The sequence below is a fragment of the Parambassis ranga genome, chromosome 6 (genome assembly GCF_900634625.1).
Source record: "Parambassis ranga chromosome 6, fParRan2.1, whole genome shotgun sequence".
Lineage (NCBI taxonomy): Eukaryota > Metazoa > Chordata > Actinopteri > Ambassidae > Parambassis > Parambassis ranga.
In genome coordinates, this window is record NC_041027.1 from 894,037 (window position 1) to 915,238 (window position 21,202).

Below are 21,202 nucleotides of genomic sequence, written 5' to 3' on the forward strand. Positions count from 1 at the left end.
AATATAACTTATTTATACACATAAATTAAATACAGTATTTAGACCAGTTCTTACTGTTTACTGTATTTATATTTCTATATTTAATATCGATATTTTTTCATGATTTGTCTGCGCTGATCTTCTTGACCCCTTAATTATGTATATTCTGATCCCGTGATATTGATATTTATTGTGACATTATTTCCTTTTTGGGGACATCGTTTGTAAATCAATAAAATTATTAGGAAATGGCAAAAAGAAAGATTCTTCAGCATAATGTTCTTACAGCTTGTTTACAGCATTTGTTTACAGCTATATTGTAGTCATAAACAAATGTTTATGGTAATTTCAAATTTTAGTATTAACCACAGCATTTGTTCAGTGCCACGCTTTAGCGGAAACATTCTCTCGTGTTTTTGTTTCCGAGGGGAACATATTACATGCGGGAACGATTCACATGCTGCTGTTGCTCAGTTTGTATCAGTTCCCATCATTATGCCAACAGACAACAAACGTGTACGCGGCCCAGAAGTGTCTCAAAACCCGTCTTTGTTTCGGTGTAAACCCGCGGAGGCTGTCCCCTTGCATGGACCCAGAGCGGACGGTAGGCAGCGGGACCAAGTGGATGTCCGGCCTGTTTTTGTTCGGTGCGGCCTGGTGAGCCAAGCTAAGGGCTCCGCGTACATAGAGGCTGGAAACACCAAGTTGATGTGCTGCGTTTATGGTCCCAAAGAAACAGAGCGGAAAGATGAGACGGACATGAAATGTGGAAGGTATATTGTGACTTTCTATTTTTTAATAATATGCATTGATCCATTATGAAGTGTACAGTAGTAACAATGCCTAGATGACCACGAACGAAAGCTCCATATTAGGGTTGGGCGATATTGGAAAAAAAATTTGGCATTGGCATTTAGCCGATAACGATTAATTTGACGATTAATTGATGACAATTGCACTTACATGTACTGACCAATTATCAGTGATAGTTGATAACAGATGCATTGCACAATGCACAAACTGCTTCAAAATAATAATGAAGCAAACATTTAAAGTAACTTTGTCTTACAAATTTTCTTATCTTAAGGTCACAAAGGAGTGCAGCATATCAACATTAAAATTAAACAGGACAAATAAGTTCAGAAAAGTCATAGCGATTATTTCAAGCTAAAAAAGTGTGTCTGTGCAAATTAACCTGTGACTGGAATGTCACACACTCGTGCATGTTTTCACTCATACTGTAGAACAGCAGCAGAAAAAACATCACAAACAAACCGGACAATTTCACATTTAAATGTATGTCTGTGCAAATCAACATGCGTTACGTTCTTCCAGCGCTTACTTTGGTCGTAAGCAGCACAATGACTAAACCTATCGTTGATTCTCGGCTGAGTGGAATTCTTTCCAATATCTGCTGGAGGAGACTTCGCTGTTGTAATGTTTTCCTATCTTGCTGTGGAGTCCATAAATAAAGATCGGGAGACAGCTTCTCCAGTCGGAGTTCATTCTTTTAATACGAGCAAACATCCAGTTACTATGGCACCAACCAACGCTCCACGTTTCACACCTAATGCATGTCGCGTATGCATGCGCGGCACTATATACTACAGCTGTAGCAGGCGTTGTGGCCTCGTTGCGCTTTCTTTGGCTTTCTTCGTACTCCGGCTTATGGTGACAGACGTTGAAGCTCTGTTTGGAACGCGCTCGGCATCATTAAACTGAATACCACTGTCTTCCGCCATTATTGTTATTTTAGGCTCACATGTGCGCGCTTGCGGAGGTCCTCCAAGATGGCGACCGTAGCAGACCCATGTTTTTATTGCTGAGCAATTTTTCGAATCTCTATCCTGTGATATCGTTCCGTTAGTCCTAATATGATGCTATAAATACCTGCAAACAATGTTAAACAGTCTGTTGACATTTCTAAGACTCGTTTTTAGTTAATACAAAGTTAATTGCTTTTTTAAAATTAACTGGTTACCGTCTTGGTGCGATACAGATGTAACGTGGGCGTGTCTCTGCAGGACCTGTTTTTGTACAAACCAGGAAGTAAACATCGGGAGTTCTTCTTCCATAAAATTATATTTTTAATCGTTTTAGGAGTAACAATGAACGTGACCATGTCGGCCAGCATGTAACAGCATGTTCAACGTCCTCAGTTGTGTGGAAAAGAAATATATTGTGAAGCCAAATTTAAAGAGAAAACGCGGTGACATCTTGAACCACTGGAGGTTTGTTAACGGGGTCAATAGAGACCATACATAGCATCTGCTAATTATGGTCGGGTAGATTTTATATGGCCGTAATTGTGTGATTGTTGATTCCTGACCCCCAGGAAAATAAATGGAATATACAGAATCCACACATCTTCTGTGGATGTGGGCTGTCACAGTTTAACCTGGCTGTGGAGGTGTGGACCACGGCACTCCGTGGGATTCAGCCAACATTCATTTGGTCATATCAGTGCTGTACTGTTTACTTTTTTGTGTAGGTTAAACCACAAATCAACAGTATACTACACAAACGCTGCTGACAATGTTAACAATATATATAATCATGAACGTGCATTCTAAGCAGTTATTGACTGTATCGGATTTGGTGCCGCAGTATTTTTGAACAGGCAGATGCGCGGACAAAAACCTCTGTTGACACCGCTAAACATTTTGTTTAGCGGTGTCAACAGTGGTTTTTGGTTCTTTCCGTCTTTTTTGCCTCTTCAATCAGGGGCCACAGCTTGTTAAATGCTAACAGGACACCAACAAGCTCTTCAACTGCTGCAGCTACTGCCTCAGTCAACATGGATCATGACTATTTAAGCTCTGAAACTCACTGCGACCGAGATGATGATTTTCCACCTCTGCTGGACACACCGATCAAACCAAAGGAGAAAAGAGCTGAGATATCTTTAGCAAACTTACAGAGCAACATTGTCGCCGCAATTAACGTGAGTGCTGATAATCGGGAGGGCATGATCACAAAGAATGCAGTGTTGAGTCATTTAAGTGTGATGTGAAGGAAATCCAAACTGCCAACAAAAGATATAAACAGCAGAAGGCTTAAATATACGGCCGGAGATGGAACCTCAGACTACCGAAGGTAACGCAGAAGACATCAAAGCCAAAGTCATCAACATCTGCTGCGCCGTGTGATTCTCAGCAGAAAACTGCAGAAAACATTGATATTGTCCAGGGCCCAGAAAACAGACCCAGGACCACCTTTGTCCGCTTTACTAACAGGTCTACAAGAGATCTTCTGTGGCGAACGGCAAACAAGAGCGAATACCTCAAAAATCACAAGCTGAGGTTCGCTAAAAATCTAACAGCGGATGACAAGGCAACACGTAACAAGCTGTGGCCCATGATTGAAGAGGCAAAAAAGATGGAAAGAAGGCTCACTCATTGAAGGGAAAGAAATCCGCCCAGAACATGACTGTTCTCTGGTGAACACATTCCCCTCTAATGTGGTTCCCCACGCCTAAAGGACTTTATTTTGACTTTTTTTGGACTTTTTTTGAGGTTATTGTTAAACACTATTGTATTTGTAAAACTCTTGTCTTCTTTCTAGAAGAAGCAGTATGCCAAGGATGTAACAAAACTCAAGAGACACTATTACATTACATTGGTTTATTGCAATAGTAGCAGAGGATAATTTAAGGTGTTAAAAATACAAAACCTTTTTTCTTTTTTCCTTTATATATATTTTAAAGAAAGTCTTTAATCTTCCACTCTGTACCTTATTTTTTATAATACAGAAGTTGAAAAGTGTTGCCACACTATTAATATTTTTTACTTCACAGGAAGACTGTTTTGCACTGAGCTATACAGCTTAATTTGTTATTATAACCCTTTAATGGTTAGAGATAATTTCTTTTTGGTACTTAAGACCTTTCTTCTTCATAGTATTTGATCTTAACATTTTTTGTTACATTGTCTTTTTCTGTTTTTTTCTCTTAATGCCAGGGGGTTGAGACAGAATGTCAAAGCTTTATTTTTATTTGCAAAACAACAAAATGATTTTTCTTTTTTCAAGAGTCACATTCAGTGACTCTTGTCTGTGGATGATGCATGGAGGGCTCAGTGGGGCAATTACATTTGGTTATCTAATGGCTCAGAGCAAGCAGCAGGTACTGCTATTTTGAAGAACTCCTTTAATGTGGCTTAATGTGGATTTTACCTTCTGAAGGTGATCCTACAGGTCATTTCTTTATTTTGGTTATTGTTACCAATGATACTTTAATTTTACTTGTTAATCTTTATGGGTATAATTCAAAGGTTGAAAATGACAAATTGTTGACGCTTTAGAATCTCGCTTCTTACATTGGCTTTCTATGTATCCAAACACAATGACTCCTTTAACAGATCACAAAGCAATTTCAATACAAATCTCTCTCATCATCATAGAAGCTCTTACTGGAAATTGAACAGTTCCATCCTCACACATGAAACGGTTTCTAAAATGGTTAGGTCTTTAATTGAACGTTACTAGAAAAAATCTCTATCAGAAAATCAATTCTGCAACAACTGGGAACTTTTAAGATTTAAGTTATCAAAATTCTTGAGAACATACTGTAGTTCACTTGTCATTGTCTCAAAAATAACATCTTTATCATAACAAGCTCATGGAAACCTAACTGAAAATGATTCTCATCAATTAATCAACCTACAAAACAAGTTAGATGACATTTATAGGTCGAAGGCTGAAGGGGGAATTTGTAAGAAGTAGGAGGAGATGGCTAGAGGAAAGAGAGCAGAATACTGTTTATTTTTTTCGGCTTGAAAAATTTCAAGCTATCCCAAAGAGATATCCCTACCTCTTTACTTAAAAATTATTGCAAAATATTTTCTTTGATATTTGCCAAAAGAATGAAATTTGTTCTAGATGACATACGGTAATTGATGAGTCTCAGTCTGGTTTCATGAGGAAAAGACATATATCCAATAATGTAAGATTAATACTTGACTTAATTGATTACTCTGATTTATGCCTTTGAAATCAAAAACCTTTGTTGCATTTAGGAATGAGGCCAAACAGTACAGCAAAACTATAGAAAAATCTTATAATTTAAAAGCTATAAAGACTTTGTGTTTATGTGCTCTATACAATATTTTTGTATAATATTAATTGTAAAAATATGTTTGTATTTGTAACCCCCTGGCACTGTACTTTTTGTTCAAGTTCTAATAAATAATAAATGTGCACACTTGCGGGTGATGGTGAGAGTACGTCGCACACAAAAATGCGTCATCATGACGAGGCACTAATCGCCGTAATCAACAAGTGGCAAATATTTATCGGCGACAGTTTTTCTGATGATTAATTGCACAAGCCTACTCCATATGGACATAGGCTCCAAAGGAATTAACTTCTGCTAAAGAATTTACTGGTTCTAGTCACCACTTAATATTTGTATATGTGGCTATTATGATACTGAAAGTAGAGTCTTAACACAAAATTATTTTCTTTGCATCCACAGATTGACCACTGACATGCGCTTCGCTCCATTTTCCTGCCTGGAGAGGGGTTCCTGGATTCAGGGAAGCCAGGATAAGGACTTCTCACTGATGCTACAAGAGAGTCTCCAGCCAGCTCTATGCCTTCATAAGTACCCCCGTTCACAGGTTGAGGTCAATGTTGTGGTTCTTGAGAACAGCGGTTCAGTTCTGGCTCATGCCATCACATGTGCTTCCCTTGCACTGGCAGATGCTGGGATTGAAATGTATGATCTGGTCCTTGGTTGTTCCATCCGTCAGGATGGTGACTCTTATGTGGTCGACCCCTCTTACATGGAAGAAAACAACAGCAGCTCAGTCAGCAGTGAGAACCAGGGAGGTCTGACAGTGGCCTTCCTCCCCAGCCTGAACCAGATTTCTGGCCTGCAGTCAGATGGAGCAATGACTGAAGAGACCCTGACAGCTGGGGTTCGGACCTGCACTGAGGGATGCTATAAACTGTACCCAGTCATACAACAAGCTCTGGCCAAGGCTGTGCGCAAGGGTGCTCCCCCACCATCAGAGAGCTGAGAGACTCTGTAACCAATACCTGCTTGTTCATAGTGTTTCTTTTTTGAAGTCCATACTTTGACAACATGACAACTATTTTTCTACTAAAGTGTTCATTTTCTGATTCAAGACTCATTTCTGACTTATCTGACATATAGAGTACATGTTAATAAAATTATTTCATTAGACAATTTCTAAATGTCTTTAAACAGTCTGTAAACCAACCAGTTAAATGTGTAATATGAATTACCTGTTGAAATCCAGAATACACTAATGCTGGCCTCCATTTATCTGTGTCCTTGTCCAGATGTCCCATTTATGAAACATTGGGCAGAATCTATACTAAAAGACTGCATGCACACAAATGCCAGGAATTGTGGACACCTGAAAAATTTTAGTTAATTAGTGTACCTGCTGTTTATTATTTGTCAAGGAGAATAGACCTAGAACCACACCTGTGTTGACAGCTTTGCCTCAATTAGTAATGCAAACATGCATATGCAGACTACATCTTTAAAATTTACCACCTTTGAAACTAAAGACAAACTTCTGTAGTTCTGGTAATTTAGTCTAATGTGGCTAATCAGCCACATTACAACCACTGTTTGGTGCTCATTCCTTATTACTAGCACTTAATCATAGATGTCACTGTATTCCAAGCTCTGATACATTTAAATAATCGCTTCCACAGTTCCAGAGTTAGCGATGCAATATATCTCCTTTTGTATTTGTTCTTTAAACAAGGTTATTTGGCACAAATTACACAGAAAACAAGGGCAAGTTATTTATTTCATTCTGCTTAGACTCTGACCAACAACGCTCCAACACCTGAGCCAGCAGAAAACATTCCAGCACATTTTTTTAATAATGTGATTTGAAGTAAACACATCACGCACATTAAAAACATTATTCATCAAAAGCACTTAGACTCTGCATGTACCCCAGAATCGTAGAGACAGAGAGTGTCCCGCTCTCATTCCTCTGCTGCTGATAGCTAAAAGATGTGTCATGTCACAGTCTAAAGCAGTCTCTTCCTTGCTCCACAGCTGTCAATCACTGTTCCCTCAGCCCGTAGCACAGCTTGCAGTCACTGTGGCTTGGGTTGGGAGGGGAGTGTAGGGAAGGGACAGGATGTCGTCGGGGTAGGCAGTGCGGGATTGGTTGCTCGGCTTAAACTGTATGAGATGTGATTGAGGGAAGGAAGGGTAGGGGTGTCATGTTTGAGTGCCACAATAGAAAACAAAATCACAAATAGATGCACAGACTTAGATCAGAATGGAGTTTAAATTGATTTGATGTGCTTTGTATGATAGAGTTACTGGGCTGAACTTTGTCTGAGGTCAAAGAGCAACAGTTTCACAGCTGTGAAAACAACAGGAATACTGAAAAGGTAAAGTGAGTGACTAACATGAGCTTATGTGTGCAACAGGTATGCTGTATTACATGTGTGTGTGTTGCAGTGTATGTATAATCTTCAATCTGTCCTACATAAGGTTATGTTTTCTGAAGACCTGCAACAGTTGGTGTACTGTTTGTGTGTCTATCTGTAAGCCCTGTTGTGCCGCGGGTAAGGCGACATGATTGCGTCCACGCTACCTTCGCTGTCCGAGCTGCTGTCAGAGTCGCTGCTGCCAGAATAAGCACAGAGTCCTGGTAAAACGCCGACACACACAGCAGCTGACGGTAGGTGTAACACGCGTTGACTGGAGCTCAGGGGACCCGATGGCATCTTTGCCGTCAGGCCAGGGACTGTCTGCTGATCCTCAGCTCCCCCTGCTTCTCCACCCACCTGGCTCCCCTGTTCTGAACGTCACAACAAACTGTAAGACGCAGACACCTCTCTTATTCACAACCCCTTGAGATTTATGTATCCCCAAATAATGTTGACTAATCTAATTTTGTATAAAATATGTGTAATAAATGTAAAACTTTCATGTTGTTTTCAGCATTTCCTCATCAAACAGCACATCTGTACTTATTAGTACAATGGTTTTATTTCTCAGCCATCTTCCCAGCAGATCAACTGTCTGTACTCTACCACTTCATCTCCAAACTGCTTTTATACAAAATAGTTGTTAAAAATTACCAGCCATAACCACCTATCAGAGCAGGGTTTACAACACACAACAGTAAGTAAATTATTATATACATAATGTTCTGTTACCATGGAGATGCAGGGCTTTATATTGCAATGAAAATGACTGGCATTTATATGTTTGGATTTTATGGAGGGTTTTATGTTATGTATTTTATGTAAAACCAGCTCTGGCTTTCTGTATACCTAGGTCTAGGATGGCTGTTTTAACAGAGATACTACATGTCTGCACTTAGTAGTTGTTGTGAATTTGCCCTGTGGGGGACTAATAAAGGAGTATCTTATCTTATCTTAGTATAGCAGTGAGCTATATGTGTGTTTCTCTGCTCTCATGAGAATGCAGCTCACCTGTGTGCCTGTCTCCATTTCCTGCTGTTGTTGCTGCTGCTGTTGCCATTGTGATTTCCACCTTCGGTTTCTTACTGCTGTCTGAAGACTGTGAGGAACTAATAATGAAAAGGATAAGATCAATATTTTGAGGAGAGCAGAGAGAAAGGGTTCAATTAGAAAACAACTCTGTGGATGTCCTCAGCTCTTTGGAGCCAGGTTTAGATTCCATCATATGGACACAAACAAATCTAAATGAATGCTTATGCTCCATTGTGTAACTATATAGAGTCTATAAGGTGATATGTAGTTTTTACAGCTTGTTGCATTAAATGCTAATAGCCAAAAAGACAAAACAACTTGTTGCAGATTTAACATGTGTTGTGTGTACCTGCGTCTCTTGACAGCTCCAGCTAATAAATGGGCCTGAGAGAGGTGGCTGGTCCTTTGCTCTGCCCCTGAATGTTTAGGCGGTGCCTTCTTTTCAGGCTCCCGGCGGCTCTCTTCAGATGCTTGCTTAACTAGAGCCTTGTACAACAGTACAGAGTTAAGGTGAACAATCTCTCCAGTGTGCTAAAAAAGAAGTGATTAGAAGGCAAACAAAAGAACTCAAGGACAAGAGACGGACAAAGCTTAGAAGAAAAAAAAAATGTTATAACAGCTTTATCACAGTAACATGACACAGAGCATGGAGTCAAGAGAGACCAGAACAAGGCAATTTATAGCTACAACAAATCAGACCTTTGTTTTTGTTTAACCTGATAAAACCCTAAGTCACACTTTTTTGGTGTTCATTTGACATTAGCACTGTATTTACAAGTCTAAAATACAGTTTCCATGGCAACCTATTCATTACCTGCCAACAATCAGTCTGCTAATAGAGTGACAGGAAGCAACAATCCACAAGCAAAACTACTGGGCACACATTCATTTATGGAGCTAGAAGGTAGCTAAGAACTGCAAGAGATCCACTGAAAAAAGAAATGGTCTGTCCATGCATTATTCTCACTTATATTAACAGGTATTAGATATACTTTTTTCTTTCTCATTACATAAGTAGTTTCTTTTTCTGAACAGAACGAGACAGACACAATCCTATTTTAGTCTACTCATGAAAATTAAAAGGAGAAAGGTAAACAGTAATTCCAGCAAATGAAGGATGAAGGAAAGGATATTCTGTATTCCAGAAGCTCCTTCTTCTCTTCATCCCTGCGTTGCTTTTCGACCAGGCTCTGTTGCCGGGAGACCTCATCCAAGAAACTGGTCTCATCCTCGTCCAATCCCCTTACCATGTTCCCTGTCACCATGGAAACATGCTCTCAACACATGGCAGAAGAGTGACTTTTTTTTTCTTCCAGAAACAAAATCATACAAACACACACTAATCTTCATGGGAAAGGTAGACAAATCATCAGAAAATCATTAAAATCATTTTAAAAATATTAACTAAATGAGTGTAAGAAGCTTGAGGAGGATTTTCAGCTTATGTTGTGCCAGTGGATTTGCTCATCATTGTCTTTAAAGAAAAGAGCTGCGTGCCATGAGCTGATATTTACAAACTAGACTGATAGTAGGGCTGTGCGATTTGACGATAAATGATCGTGAAGGATTTGAACTTGTCGGTGATCTGCCAGAACGGACAGATTGTTTTATCGTCCATAGAGCACGTTCTATTAATTGCAGTTCTATGGTCGCGCAGACGCATGAGTTTTTTTCACTCGGCCAACTCTCAGTGTTAATGTGAACCTGACCAGCCAATGACAGCCTCCCTGTTAGGAAGCTACGGCTGAAAACGAAAAGAGAACGGAGGAACTGGTCCCTAAAACGAACTCCACCTTTAAGTTCGGTGCTGTTTTTGCCATCAGCAGCGGCGCGTAAGCCTGTGTGTGTGTGTGTGTGTGCGCGACGTGTGCTGCAGTGGAAGGGACGCGTGTATACACGTATGTATTATCATGCTACGAGCACGTACGCGCCCACCTCTCTGAACATTACTAGCTCGTTATATTCAGGTTCTAAACCTGTGTGTGTGTGTACATCAGATGCAGAGGCAACAGCTGATGACGTCACCAAAACAGTGATAACGCAGGCATTTGATGAAGAGGCTCCATATGAGGACTCTAGTAAACGGTGGACAGAGGTGACAGCAGCAGCTCCGTTTGTCCTTAGATATGATTCCCATTAAAGTTTGATCATTTGGTCTAAATCACATTGAACTTCAAGAGTTACTTAAGTCTCAATACTGTATTTATTGTTTAACCTTAGGAGGCTCACTTCAGTCTGTTTAAATGACTGTTGAATAATACTTTACAGAATTACATTAGTCTTCTTTTTAAAATTTTAATTAAAATTTTTGAAATTTGAAACATTATTTTGTTCTGTAATTGTTATTTAAAATTTCATGTTTATTGAAAACTAATACTGAGTGCAGTGAGTTATCAGAGTTTACTTTTAGATCTACTGATAGTTTTTAAGAAGTGACAGAGTAGGCTACCTGAAGTCATTTACACAGAAACATGCAAGTTAGTGTCAATGTAAAAACAAATCGTGAACGTGATTTTACCTTAAAGGAATCGTGATATAAAAGTTTTGCCATATCGCCCACCCCTGAATTGATAGTGCTACTTTTAGCTTAGTAGTATGACAGTAATTAAGACCTAGAACAGAACTGGAAGAAGAAAAAGCACCAAATGCCCACTGAATTTAAATTGCTCCTCAAAATCCTGTTGTTTCTTGTCTTTCTGTTCCTGCAGCCGCTCATAGAGGGAACGTGGGTCATACTCCTCCTCTGGAACCTCTGAGGAGCGCACAAATGGAAATATAACCAGCTGTACATGTCAGAGTTTTGTGTAAGTGTACAGGATGTGTTGTTTCTCACCCTCTGGATCATCTGGTTTTCGGATTTTCTCCCACTCCTCCTGTCTCTTCTTTCTTTTCTCATCAAGCTCAGCTTGAGACACAAACTTCTTGCTGAGTGTGACGCCTGTTTCTTCTTCCCCCGCCATTACACCTGTCCTAGACAAGCACCTTACCTCTGTTGGGTCCAGCTGTGGTTTTGAAAGTACCTCCTTCCACACTGGGGAAAAGAAGAGTCAATTACATATACATATAGTCCCGCAATTTTTACAAAAACTTTTGATGGTTTTAAAGTGGTATATCAGAATTATTAGAAATAAGAGCCACACCATCACAAACTGCAACTACACCTATTAAAATTGCATTAAAGCTCAAGAAATCTGTAGCGACATGAAAAGGGCAAGATTAGATTTTTCTTAAAAGCAACAAATGTAAATGAGGACAAAATTTAAGTATTAGCATCTGCAAGTTATATTGTCTCTTCTAAAAGCTTTAAATAAACACAACCTAACCTAACTTATTTTGTATTCCCGTTGATCCACTGTCAAACGGCGACAGCGTTATGCGATAAATAAAGTTTTCTTTTTAAGGCAGAGGACACGCCAGACTACCAGCATGTGAGTAACAAAGACAGCCGTTTGATTTACAACATTCCGAGTCACTGTGTTCGTGTTGTTTTGGTTCAGCTGGACTCGCAGATGAATTGTGTGTGCAGCCTCTATGAAGCCGTGCGGCTAACGTTAGCTCTGTTAGCCTTAAAATCGTGTTAGCACCGCTGTCTGAGACAGAGCACCGTGTCATGTCAGAAAAGCAACACTTTTACACGCACAGCGAGGCAAATGTGCATGTTGTTTCAGGACTGTTTCATATAACGTTGAATAACTCTAGTGTCGAATAAACTTACCGAGCTCCCGGATAGCCGATTTATCACTGCTCCAACTCAATGACGTTTGGTGCTACTGTAAAAATGGCTCGACAGGATATTCAGGATATTGGACTTAGTTCCGACCCTCCGTCCCTTCTGCAACAAATTTGCGAAAACGTCTCTCCATTTAAAACACACTTTATCGCATATATTAATATAGATGATCGAATCAATTTGTAGAACATATTGGGAAGATATAAACAAGAAATACAATAGGAGAAATTGCTATAAAGAAACCAAAAAATAAAAAATAAAATACAGGGTCCACCTTATAGTAGAATAATCTTTATACAAATATGTTCATAATTGAAGTAAAGTGCATACCTATGCATAAGTGAAATAAACCTATATGTTGCATATAGCCTACAGGGAAGGGAAGTCTTTCCAAATTTCCAAGATGAAACTGATAATGATCACAAGGTGGCGCCTGAGGTCTGTGAAGGAGCTTCCTGCATGATGATGCATGATAGAGGACTCCTGCCTAAAGGACAGGTTCACAATTATTTAGTCTGCCTTAAAACAATAAGCAGGTTGTATATTTTGGCATTGACAATAGATTTTCCTTTTATAAACAATATTATGCCTCTAAGTTATGCTATGCTATGTTTTACCACTCGGTGGTCTCCAGCGTCATCTTCTACGCTGTAGTGTGCTGGATGCACACTACAGCGGATGCAGGATGAAGACGGCCGACACCAACAGACTCAACAAGCTCATTAGGAAGGCTGGCTCGGTACTGGGAGTGGAGCTGGAGTCTGTGGTGGAGGTGACAGAGAGGAGGATACTGAGGAAACTCCTCAGTATTCGTAACAACACGTCTCACCCCCTGCACGACACACTGCTGTCCTACAGGAGCACATTCAGCGGTAGACTGAGACTACCGAGGAGCAGCACAGAACGCCACAGGAGGTCCTTCCTGCCAGTGGCCATCAGACTGTATAACTCCTCCCCTTTCTGTAGGGAGAAGAGCTAGATAATCATGTCAGGCATCACTGTCATTCCCTCCACTTGTCTATATTATGTTTACTTAGCACCTTACATCTCCATATTTGTATCCATGTATCATATATTGTGCTCATACTGCGTACTGTACTCTTATTTTGGATTATAGTGACACTTATACTCTGATACTCTGTACTTAACTGCATTTAATGTAACTTGATACCTCTGGCACAAGAATTTCCTTCGGGATTAATAAAGTTTTATCTTATCTTATCTTATCTTATCTTAAGAACTATGCTGTTTTAAAACCATGTATTAAACACATCATATTCTCTCCCATATAGTCTCTCTGTAAAAGGACATGCATGCTGCTAATCTCTTGCTTGGTGTATGATAAGCAGCTTTATGTGTGTTTGCAGAGGCAGCCATATCTTCAGCATGGTCAAGCCCCTGCTGGGTGTGCATCATGCATACATTAAGAAACACACATGCCTCACGTGCAGCACTGTGGTCTGTCTATAAACAGCAGGGGTGCACAGTATAAGATTTTTGTTGATTTTTGATCCACAGCCAATGGCAAGCCCATCATGCTGAAGATCTGATTAGTCCTTATCATAAACATTTTCCTGTAGGCATTTCATCATCAGCCAATATCATCCTGCATGCCTGCAGTGTCACTCCAGCACTATGAGATAACTAATGTACAAAATATGACTGGTTACTAAATTCTGATTGGTTGGCTGTTTCTCTTCAACCAGAGACTCATATTGGACAAATCTTAGATGTGAGCTGGAGGTTCTTTTGTAACTGTGAACTCTTCTGGTGGCTGTCTGCTCCTTTCTGTAACTCTGTCTTTGCAGACAGACAGGTTTCTAATGGACAGGCTTTCCTGCAGATGAAGAAGAGAATGGGTTGTCGTGGAAACTGTATCACAGGCCAGTAACTACGGTGACAGTTTTAACAGTTATTTGCCACTGTGAACAGAAAGCAAAGACACACAGGTGCAGACATTTGTTAATGCAGTGAGAACACAATACTGCTTGGGTGTCTTGCACATAATGTCCAGCTGTTTGTATGCTGTACTGCCCCCTTTGTCATCAACCTCTTGTCTTTTTGTGCATCTCGGCACTATTTCATGTCTCCTGAGCTCTGTCCAGCTCCTGTTCTTGTTTTAGGCTTTGTATCTGTGTCACCCTCTTTGCCTCACTGCCTGAGTGCTTTTCTTAGACTCTTAGAACTGTGTCACTTCCTCGAGCAGACGGGTGAAGAGATGTTGTTGCTGAATGTGATAGCTGCCTATCCACCTGCCCCTCTGCCTGCTCTTTTGTTCTAGGGCTCCATTATGGTCCCTCTAACTCTGTACTGTCACTTTTCCAAAGCATTTGCAGAGAAGCCGAAGCTGAGCTGTTGAGAGACACAGAGACACAGAGACACACACATTCTGTCAAGTGTGCACTTGTACCAGCAACTGTTCGCTTTATTACACAATTGTTTGTACTGTTTGGTGGAGGCCCTTCATGCCTTCTTCTTCTTCCTTTGGTGCTTGGTTAAAAATAATTAGATGGACATTGAACGCGACAGGGAATTTAGTATTGGAACTGATTGCTTGCATAAATGTGGGAGGAAATAAAAAAATAAAGTGCATTTTGCAAAATGAAGACAGAAGTATGTCTCTGTACTGCTCATCTCCATGTCAGAGCCAGGCTTACATGGATCGTGAAATTAATGTGCAAAATTGTACTAGAGCAGAACTAATGTGGTTAATTGGCTTTAGGAATGTATATTCACTCCTCATTAAGACCTTGGCAGTAGAATTGTGCATCTGGATGCTCTGATCTGATACAGATAAACAAGGGGGCAATCAAGGTATAGGATGATGAAGAAATATCAGGTCTCTCACGGGCTATTATTTGGCATTCTTCTTAGTTTATGAAAAGCATGTGTTGTATGCCTTTGTAAACGCAGTGTGGAGATGAGACTGGGAGATATATTTATCTTGTGTTCACGCTCAGTAACAAGCTTCTCGGTCTGAGGTCAGTTCACTGACATCATTAAGACATCCACGGGTTTAGCTGACAGATGAAGCTCAGCATCTCTGCATTGTTTTGAGACAAGTTGCTATGACGACAAATGATATAACAAAGAACATATCAGTGTGAGTTTTCAGTTTTGATGCAGACCAAACACAAGATGAACCTTTACACAGCAGGAACAACTTTTTTTTTTTAGCTTGTAGTCAGTACAAAATGTTGAAGGTGGTCTGTGCTAGAAGCAGAACCTCAAACCACAGGACTACAGAGAGACACAGATGCCTACAGAGGCTGATTTCCACTCTGCTCTTTTTTGTTAGAACAGGCTATTCATTATCTTATCAGTCAAATCAAAACCAACAGGAGAAAATGAGTGGATAGATCTTATGCGAAACTGTCTTCCACTGTGCACAACTTTGTGCAAATACAACAATTTCATTTTTTACACACAGGCAGGGTTCAAAATGTAGGATCACTTTGTGGTCGTTTGTGATCATTTCACACCGTATTGTGGTAATTTTGTCTCTGTGTTGTCATTTTTGTTTGTGGTCTTTAGAATCTGTTTCTCTCCATGACATAGAAGAAGAATTAGAATGGCTGCTCAGGCTGGTTCATTTTGTCTCCTATTTTTTGTATTATTTTGCATCTTTTTCTGCTCATTGTGCTTTCCTTTGTGGTCATGTGTCTGTATTTGTTGTACAACTTTTTTGGTTTTATTTTAGTGATTATTGTGTGTCTACTATATGCTCACTGTGTGTCTTTGCTGAGAGATGAAGACCATGTTACTTTCCTCTAGTTTATTAACCTGAGTGTGGACATAGATACAACTTTTATAAAATTAATAACAACACACTTGGTACAAAAATGCACAGCAATACACGTAGTTTGAATTACACAGCACTGCATAAAAACTACATTAAAAACATGACAGAAACATTGGCTTATCATAACAGCATCATAGAAATATACATTCGATATATGCATATCAGAAACATCTGGTTAAAACGTTGTTAAACATCTTTCTTTGTCATGTCATACTTCATTAGCTTTCAACAGCATATCATAAAATCATTTACAAAATCTGCTAAATATATAGTTTGAAAAAAAAACATGCGTTTGTGATTATCAGCATTAGTTTGTAAACAAGTGAGTAGATATTGGCAACATGCAACATGAACTTAAGTTATCAGAAATACAAGGATTTTGCAAAAGCTGGCAAAATGGCCCCATATTTAACAGACAGTATCCCACATCTTCTCTGTGTTAGTGCTACAGCTGCCACTCCGGCCTCATCCTCCGACTCTGTCTTCTTCAGTTAAATAAGCCCAGAGGACCAATAAACTCTCAGACGACTGCTGATCAAAAGATCTGAATAAAAACCTCCACATGCTGATGGAGCAGAGGTGAAGGAAATAGTGCCCTCAGTCTGTGAGACCACCACATTAACAGCCTTCACCTGACCTGCTGCCTCGTACAACACCGGGAGAGGAATCAACCACTGACACAGCTCAGCTCAGAGAGGACACCAAAGTATGTATCACACAGTATCAATCACAAGACACACACATGCAAAAAGCATTCAAAAACTACATCCTGATGAATCAAGATATTCTTCATCCCTCTGAAAAAAAAGGCCCGTTTACCCTGCATATCATCTGGACACTTTAGACATGCAAGGGCCTTTAACACATTATCATCACAGCTCTGTGTGCTGGAAAGCTTTAAGAAACAAAGAATACCACTTCTGATGGATTCACACTGGACCAAACAATCTGTAACTTTGCAACTATAATGGCAGGGATGTTTTTTGTCCACAACACACACTTCCATTTTGTACTGTTTGCCATCGATGTGAAGAGAGTTTTTTTATTTTGGTGGTACTGTACAGCACACAGGCTCTCTTCTTTGGGTGGTCTCACTCTGGTGCTGGGTTGATGGGCGGTAGATTCCGCTGTTTAAAATACTGGGTGACCTGCTGTGGCAGTTCGGCCAGGACTGATTTGGCGAGGGTTTCCTTGGGTGCCTGAGAAGAGAAAGAGACCGTTAATCTCAACAAAAATCACAACACCGAGTAAAATTAAGGCTTAAAGGTCAAATACTGGTGATTATGCTCTTGTGCTCTTGATTTAATTTTCCTGTATAACACTCGTATCCACAGTGTTTCAAAAAATCATCTGCTAATTCAACAGAATAAAGCCCCTCTGCACAAATCCATACAAGTATTCTGTTACAGCTAATCTCATTCCAAATCCCAGAGAACTGTACCCAATATATTGAATAGATTTCTGTTTAGTAGTGTTTAGCAACACCGATTCCCAGACTACAAGCCAGAGAGGAGTGCAGAATAGAGAGTTTGTATGAAGATGGAGTCACAGCAACAACAGCTACACAAGTTAGGACGTTAGGTCTAAAGGGGTCCACATTTCTAAAACCAGCTTCCAACTACTCAAAGCAGAAGTTTTAAGATATCCTTTAGTTGGATTTCCAGTGGGCAGTACCAACGGACACACAATAAACCGCCTCTGGACACAGTTGGGTGGACATATAGTGGTAAAGTGAAATTAAGCAAAAATGTTATTCACACCAATACTTTGAAGCCAAATATTTCTGGCTTCATAAAGAAAGTTCCCATAGACCTCCACGTTAAATGTCCAACTTTACAGCAGAAATAAAACCTTCATGATAACTATGCAGGGCTGAACCTTTCCAAATTAGCTAGCAGTTTGGCAAATGTATGACTTTTACTAGTAGAAAAAAAATCTTGCTACAAAACAAACAGTATCCCATCATCACTACACAAGCTTATGACAATAATTAGCTGTTATGTTATCCTGCCAGCACAGCTCATCCTTTCAGGTCACTCTAATTTCTATATTTCTTTTCTCCCTCTGCCTCTTTATTCAATCAGCACCCGTCTCTCACCCTCCCACCACCACGCTGGAAGGGAGCCAGTAAACACTGTCTGTTCCTCCCACTACAGAGGAAGTCAGCTCGCCCACTGCTCGCCTACACACACACACACAAAACGTACACACAAAAACATGACAAAGAGCCAAAACGCACTAATGAGTCCTTCTGTGCACAACCTAAAAAAGTGCACACACTAATTAACCTGCATGCTCACCTGCAGGACATACTGTATGTGTGAACTCTCATTAGTATTTACAAGCAGCTATGCTCATACAGCAGACCCACTGTGTGTGTGTGTGTAATCAGCAGCAATCTGAGCAGCAACACGCTGCCATTTTGGTTACACATTTAGACTAGATGACATCATAATATTAGGTAACGCTTCTACTGCAGAACTAAGATGAACTTTCCTTTATGTGATGAGATGTTTGTTTATGTTTTATGTTTTTCACTTTATAATCTCATTCTATTACCGAGACGAATACTCACATTACGGAAATCCCTGAAGGGGACAAACTGCACGATGTCACGGACAGCCTCTTCTCCTGTGTTGGCCCTCAGAACGCTGGCGTCCCCATCGAGGAATTCCATGGCAGCAAAGTCTGCGTTGCCCACGCCGATGATGATGATGGACATGGGTAACTTAGAGGCCTGTACGATGGCATGACGGGTCTCATCCATGTCGCTGATGACGCCGTCGGTTATGATGAGGAGCGTGAAGTACTGCTGCAGAGGGGAAGAGGGATAAAGAGAATGTGACTTATAATTGAGCGACATTTCTTCGGTCATGACGACAGATGTTGGTATGACTGTATACCAGATCCTATATGATCCTATACCAGTGCGTCTAAGCCCTTTCTGTCCAGTCTCTGTTCATAGATTTGCACTGATAAAAACAATTAAATTTAATTTAGTTTTATTTATATAGCGATCAGAATTGTCTCTAGGTGCTTTACAGAAACCCAGAGCCTGAACCACCTTAAGAGCAACAGTGGAAGAAAAACTCCCTGATAACAGGAAGAAACCTTGAACAGGACCCGACTCACAAGAAGAACCTTCCTGCTGATAGTCGGCCAGGCTTATTCTTGACCCCACTGGGAGCCAGTGAAGAGAAGCTAGAACAGGAAAGATATGATCCCTTTTGCTGATTCCTGTCAGAGCTCTAGCTGCTGCATTCTGGATCAGTAGTAGTCCAGTCTAGAAGTAACAAAAGCATGGACGAATTTTTCAGCATCACTCTGAGAGGATGCTCCTGATCTTAGCAATATTACAGGTGAAAAAAGTTTAGAGACCTGTTTAATATGAGGGATAAACGACATGTCCTGATCAAAGATAACTCTGAGGTTCCTCACAGTCGTACTGGAGGCCAAAGTAATGCCATCCAGAGAGAGAATGTTATCAGATAAACATTAAAAAACTGTCCGAGTAACAGCTCTGTTTCTTCAGGCTTCATGGATAAACACAGCTGGGTATCATCAGCATAACAATGAAAGTTTATGCCGTGCTGAACCCTGTGCAACACGGAGGACGCGAGAATGAAACATCAACATGAACAAAGTGAAATCTCTCTGATAAGTATGCTGTAAACCAGCGTAGTGCTGTCCCTGTAATCCTAATGTTCTGTGTAGTAGTATGCTGTAATCTACAGTGTCAAAGGTAGCACTGAGATCCAGTAAAACAAGTACAGAGACAAGTCCACGGTCATGCCATGAGGAGGTCATTAATGACTTTATGAAGTGCTGTTTCTGTGCTGTGGGGGGCTCTGAAGTAGTCATGTGTCGGTCGTGAATTAAATGGCTCTTAGAACTGGCTCTTTAAAGTGAACGATTGCAACCAACTCCTTCCCGGGCCACTCTACTACTGCTCAAGCTGAACGTGATTGACCAATTGCATGTGTGGTCGTGTCTGTGTGTCCGCATCTGTCCAACACTATGGGCAGGTGAGAAAATCAATGGAGTACTCTGTTAAGAGCTGGCTCTTTTTAGTGAGCCGATCCATAAGAACCGGCTCTTTCAAAAGAGCTGAAATTCCCATCACTACTCTGAAGCCAGACAGGAACACTTCAAACAGACTGTTCCTATGTTGGTGGTTCTTTAACTGACTTACAACCACCCTTTCAAGTATCTTAGAAAGACAGGTAAGGTTGGAGATCGGTCTGTAGTTTCCTAAGATGTCTGGGTTCAGTGAAGATTTTTTAAGTATAGGAATGATCACAGCAGTTTTGTGGTATATATCCTGTTGGCAGGGACAAGTTGATCTGGCCTAATAGTCTACGATCAGAGGAATAACATCCTTGAGGAGCTGAGATGGGATGGGGTCTAAAAGGTAGTAGATTTAGTGATGCTGGTGGTCAGATCGGGGAGGTCTATGGGCACAAAACGGCGGTTGCGGAGAGACCATGGTTGATTTTGTCTCTAATATTAGTGATTTTAATGCTGAAGAAGCTTATGAAGTCTTCACTACTAAAAGCCGCAGGAATACGAGGCTCAACAGAGCTGTGGCTCTTTGTCAGCTTGGCTTCAGTGTTAAAGAGAAAGCGCGGGTTGTTCTTGTTTTGTTCTTTACGAAGAATGCCACTTCCTTTCCATCCTTCGTGTTGTCTGTTTCAATGATCGGATATTTGAGACACAGAGCTGGGATTACTGTCCTAAACTGTGATACGGCATCTTCAGACAGACATCCGCTGTAATAGGCCTTTTTCTCATATGCTGATAGTCTGGAAGATTGAAATCATAAGATAATAGTGAGTGGTCTGACAGGACAGGATTTGGAGACGACACTAGCAGGTTCTCAGTAGGTGAGAAACAGATCGAGTGTGATTATAAACACAGGGAATGTTTCATACATAAACCTAATGACTGCTTGTACAGACAGATATAAGTCATCTTGTTTTGCTAGTTTTGTTTTTACTGATGCACAAATGAAAAAAAAACCCACTAGCAAGGGCGGTGTGCTGTTAATAAAATACATAAATGTGTGGGGGAGACAACACTGTTTCTGTTTAATTCGGACACTAGGAATCACAGAAAGAGAATCAAACATAATTCAGGAGGCAAACAAGAAGAATAAACATGGCAAATGTCTCATGTATACACCCAGCACAAGCCGAGGAGCATTATGATTTAGAATCATGTTTCCACTG

General features: G+C 40.4%; 3 protein-coding genes across 5 annotated transcripts in view; 1 reads left to right on the forward strand and 2 right to left on the reverse strand.

Annotated features, from left to right (window-relative positions):
* Positions 1-415: 415 nt before the first annotated feature.
* Positions 416-6,264, forward strand: exosc6 (exosome component 6). The gene is made up of 2 exons (XM_028408375.1): positions 416-752; positions 5,453-6,264. Exons 1-2 carry the CDS (start codon positions 475-477, stop codon positions 5,997-5,999), a joined length of 825 nt encoding a protein of 274 aa, XP_028264176.1. The 5' UTR covers positions 416-474; the 3' UTR covers positions 6,000-6,264.
* A 484-nt stretch (positions 6,265-6,748) lies between these two features.
* On the reverse strand, positions 6,749-12,203 carry psme3ip1 (proteasome activator subunit 3 interacting protein 1). 3 transcript variants are annotated; one of them, XM_028408373.1, is made up of 8 exons: positions 12,158-12,203; positions 11,276-11,473; positions 11,096-11,194; positions 9,576-9,697; positions 8,792-8,931; positions 8,422-8,519; positions 7,575-7,781; positions 6,749-7,153 (listed from the first exon to the last, which is right to left on the reverse strand). In XM_028408373.1, the coding sequence occupies exons 2-8, from the start codon at positions 11,400-11,402 to the stop codon at positions 7,149-7,151; spliced, it is 798 nt and encodes a 265-aa protein (XP_028264174.1). In that variant the 5' UTR covers positions 11,403-11,473; positions 12,158-12,203; the 3' UTR covers positions 6,749-7,148. The 3 variants fall into 3 exon arrangements, with proteins under 3 accessions (XP_028264174.1, XP_028264173.1, XP_028264175.1); XM_028408372.1 differs by lacking the exon at positions 6,749-7,153 and having other exon boundaries at positions 7,173-7,781; XM_028408374.1 differs by lacking the exon at positions 6,749-7,153 and having other exon boundaries at positions 7,581-7,798.
* A 4,067-nt stretch (positions 12,204-16,270) lies between these two features.
* cpne2 (copine II) overlaps positions 16,271-21,202 on the reverse strand; it is a 38,986-nt gene continuing 34,054 nt past the window's right edge. The window contains exons 16-17 of the mRNA XM_028407684.1: positions 18,550-18,786; positions 16,271-17,173 (exon numbers count right to left, since the gene is read on the reverse strand). Coding sequence (XP_028263485.1) covers positions 17,066-17,173; positions 18,550-18,786 — 345 coding nt within the window. The 3' untranslated portion in view covers positions 16,271-17,065. The remainder of the gene's footprint in view (positions 17,174-18,549; positions 18,787-21,202) is intronic.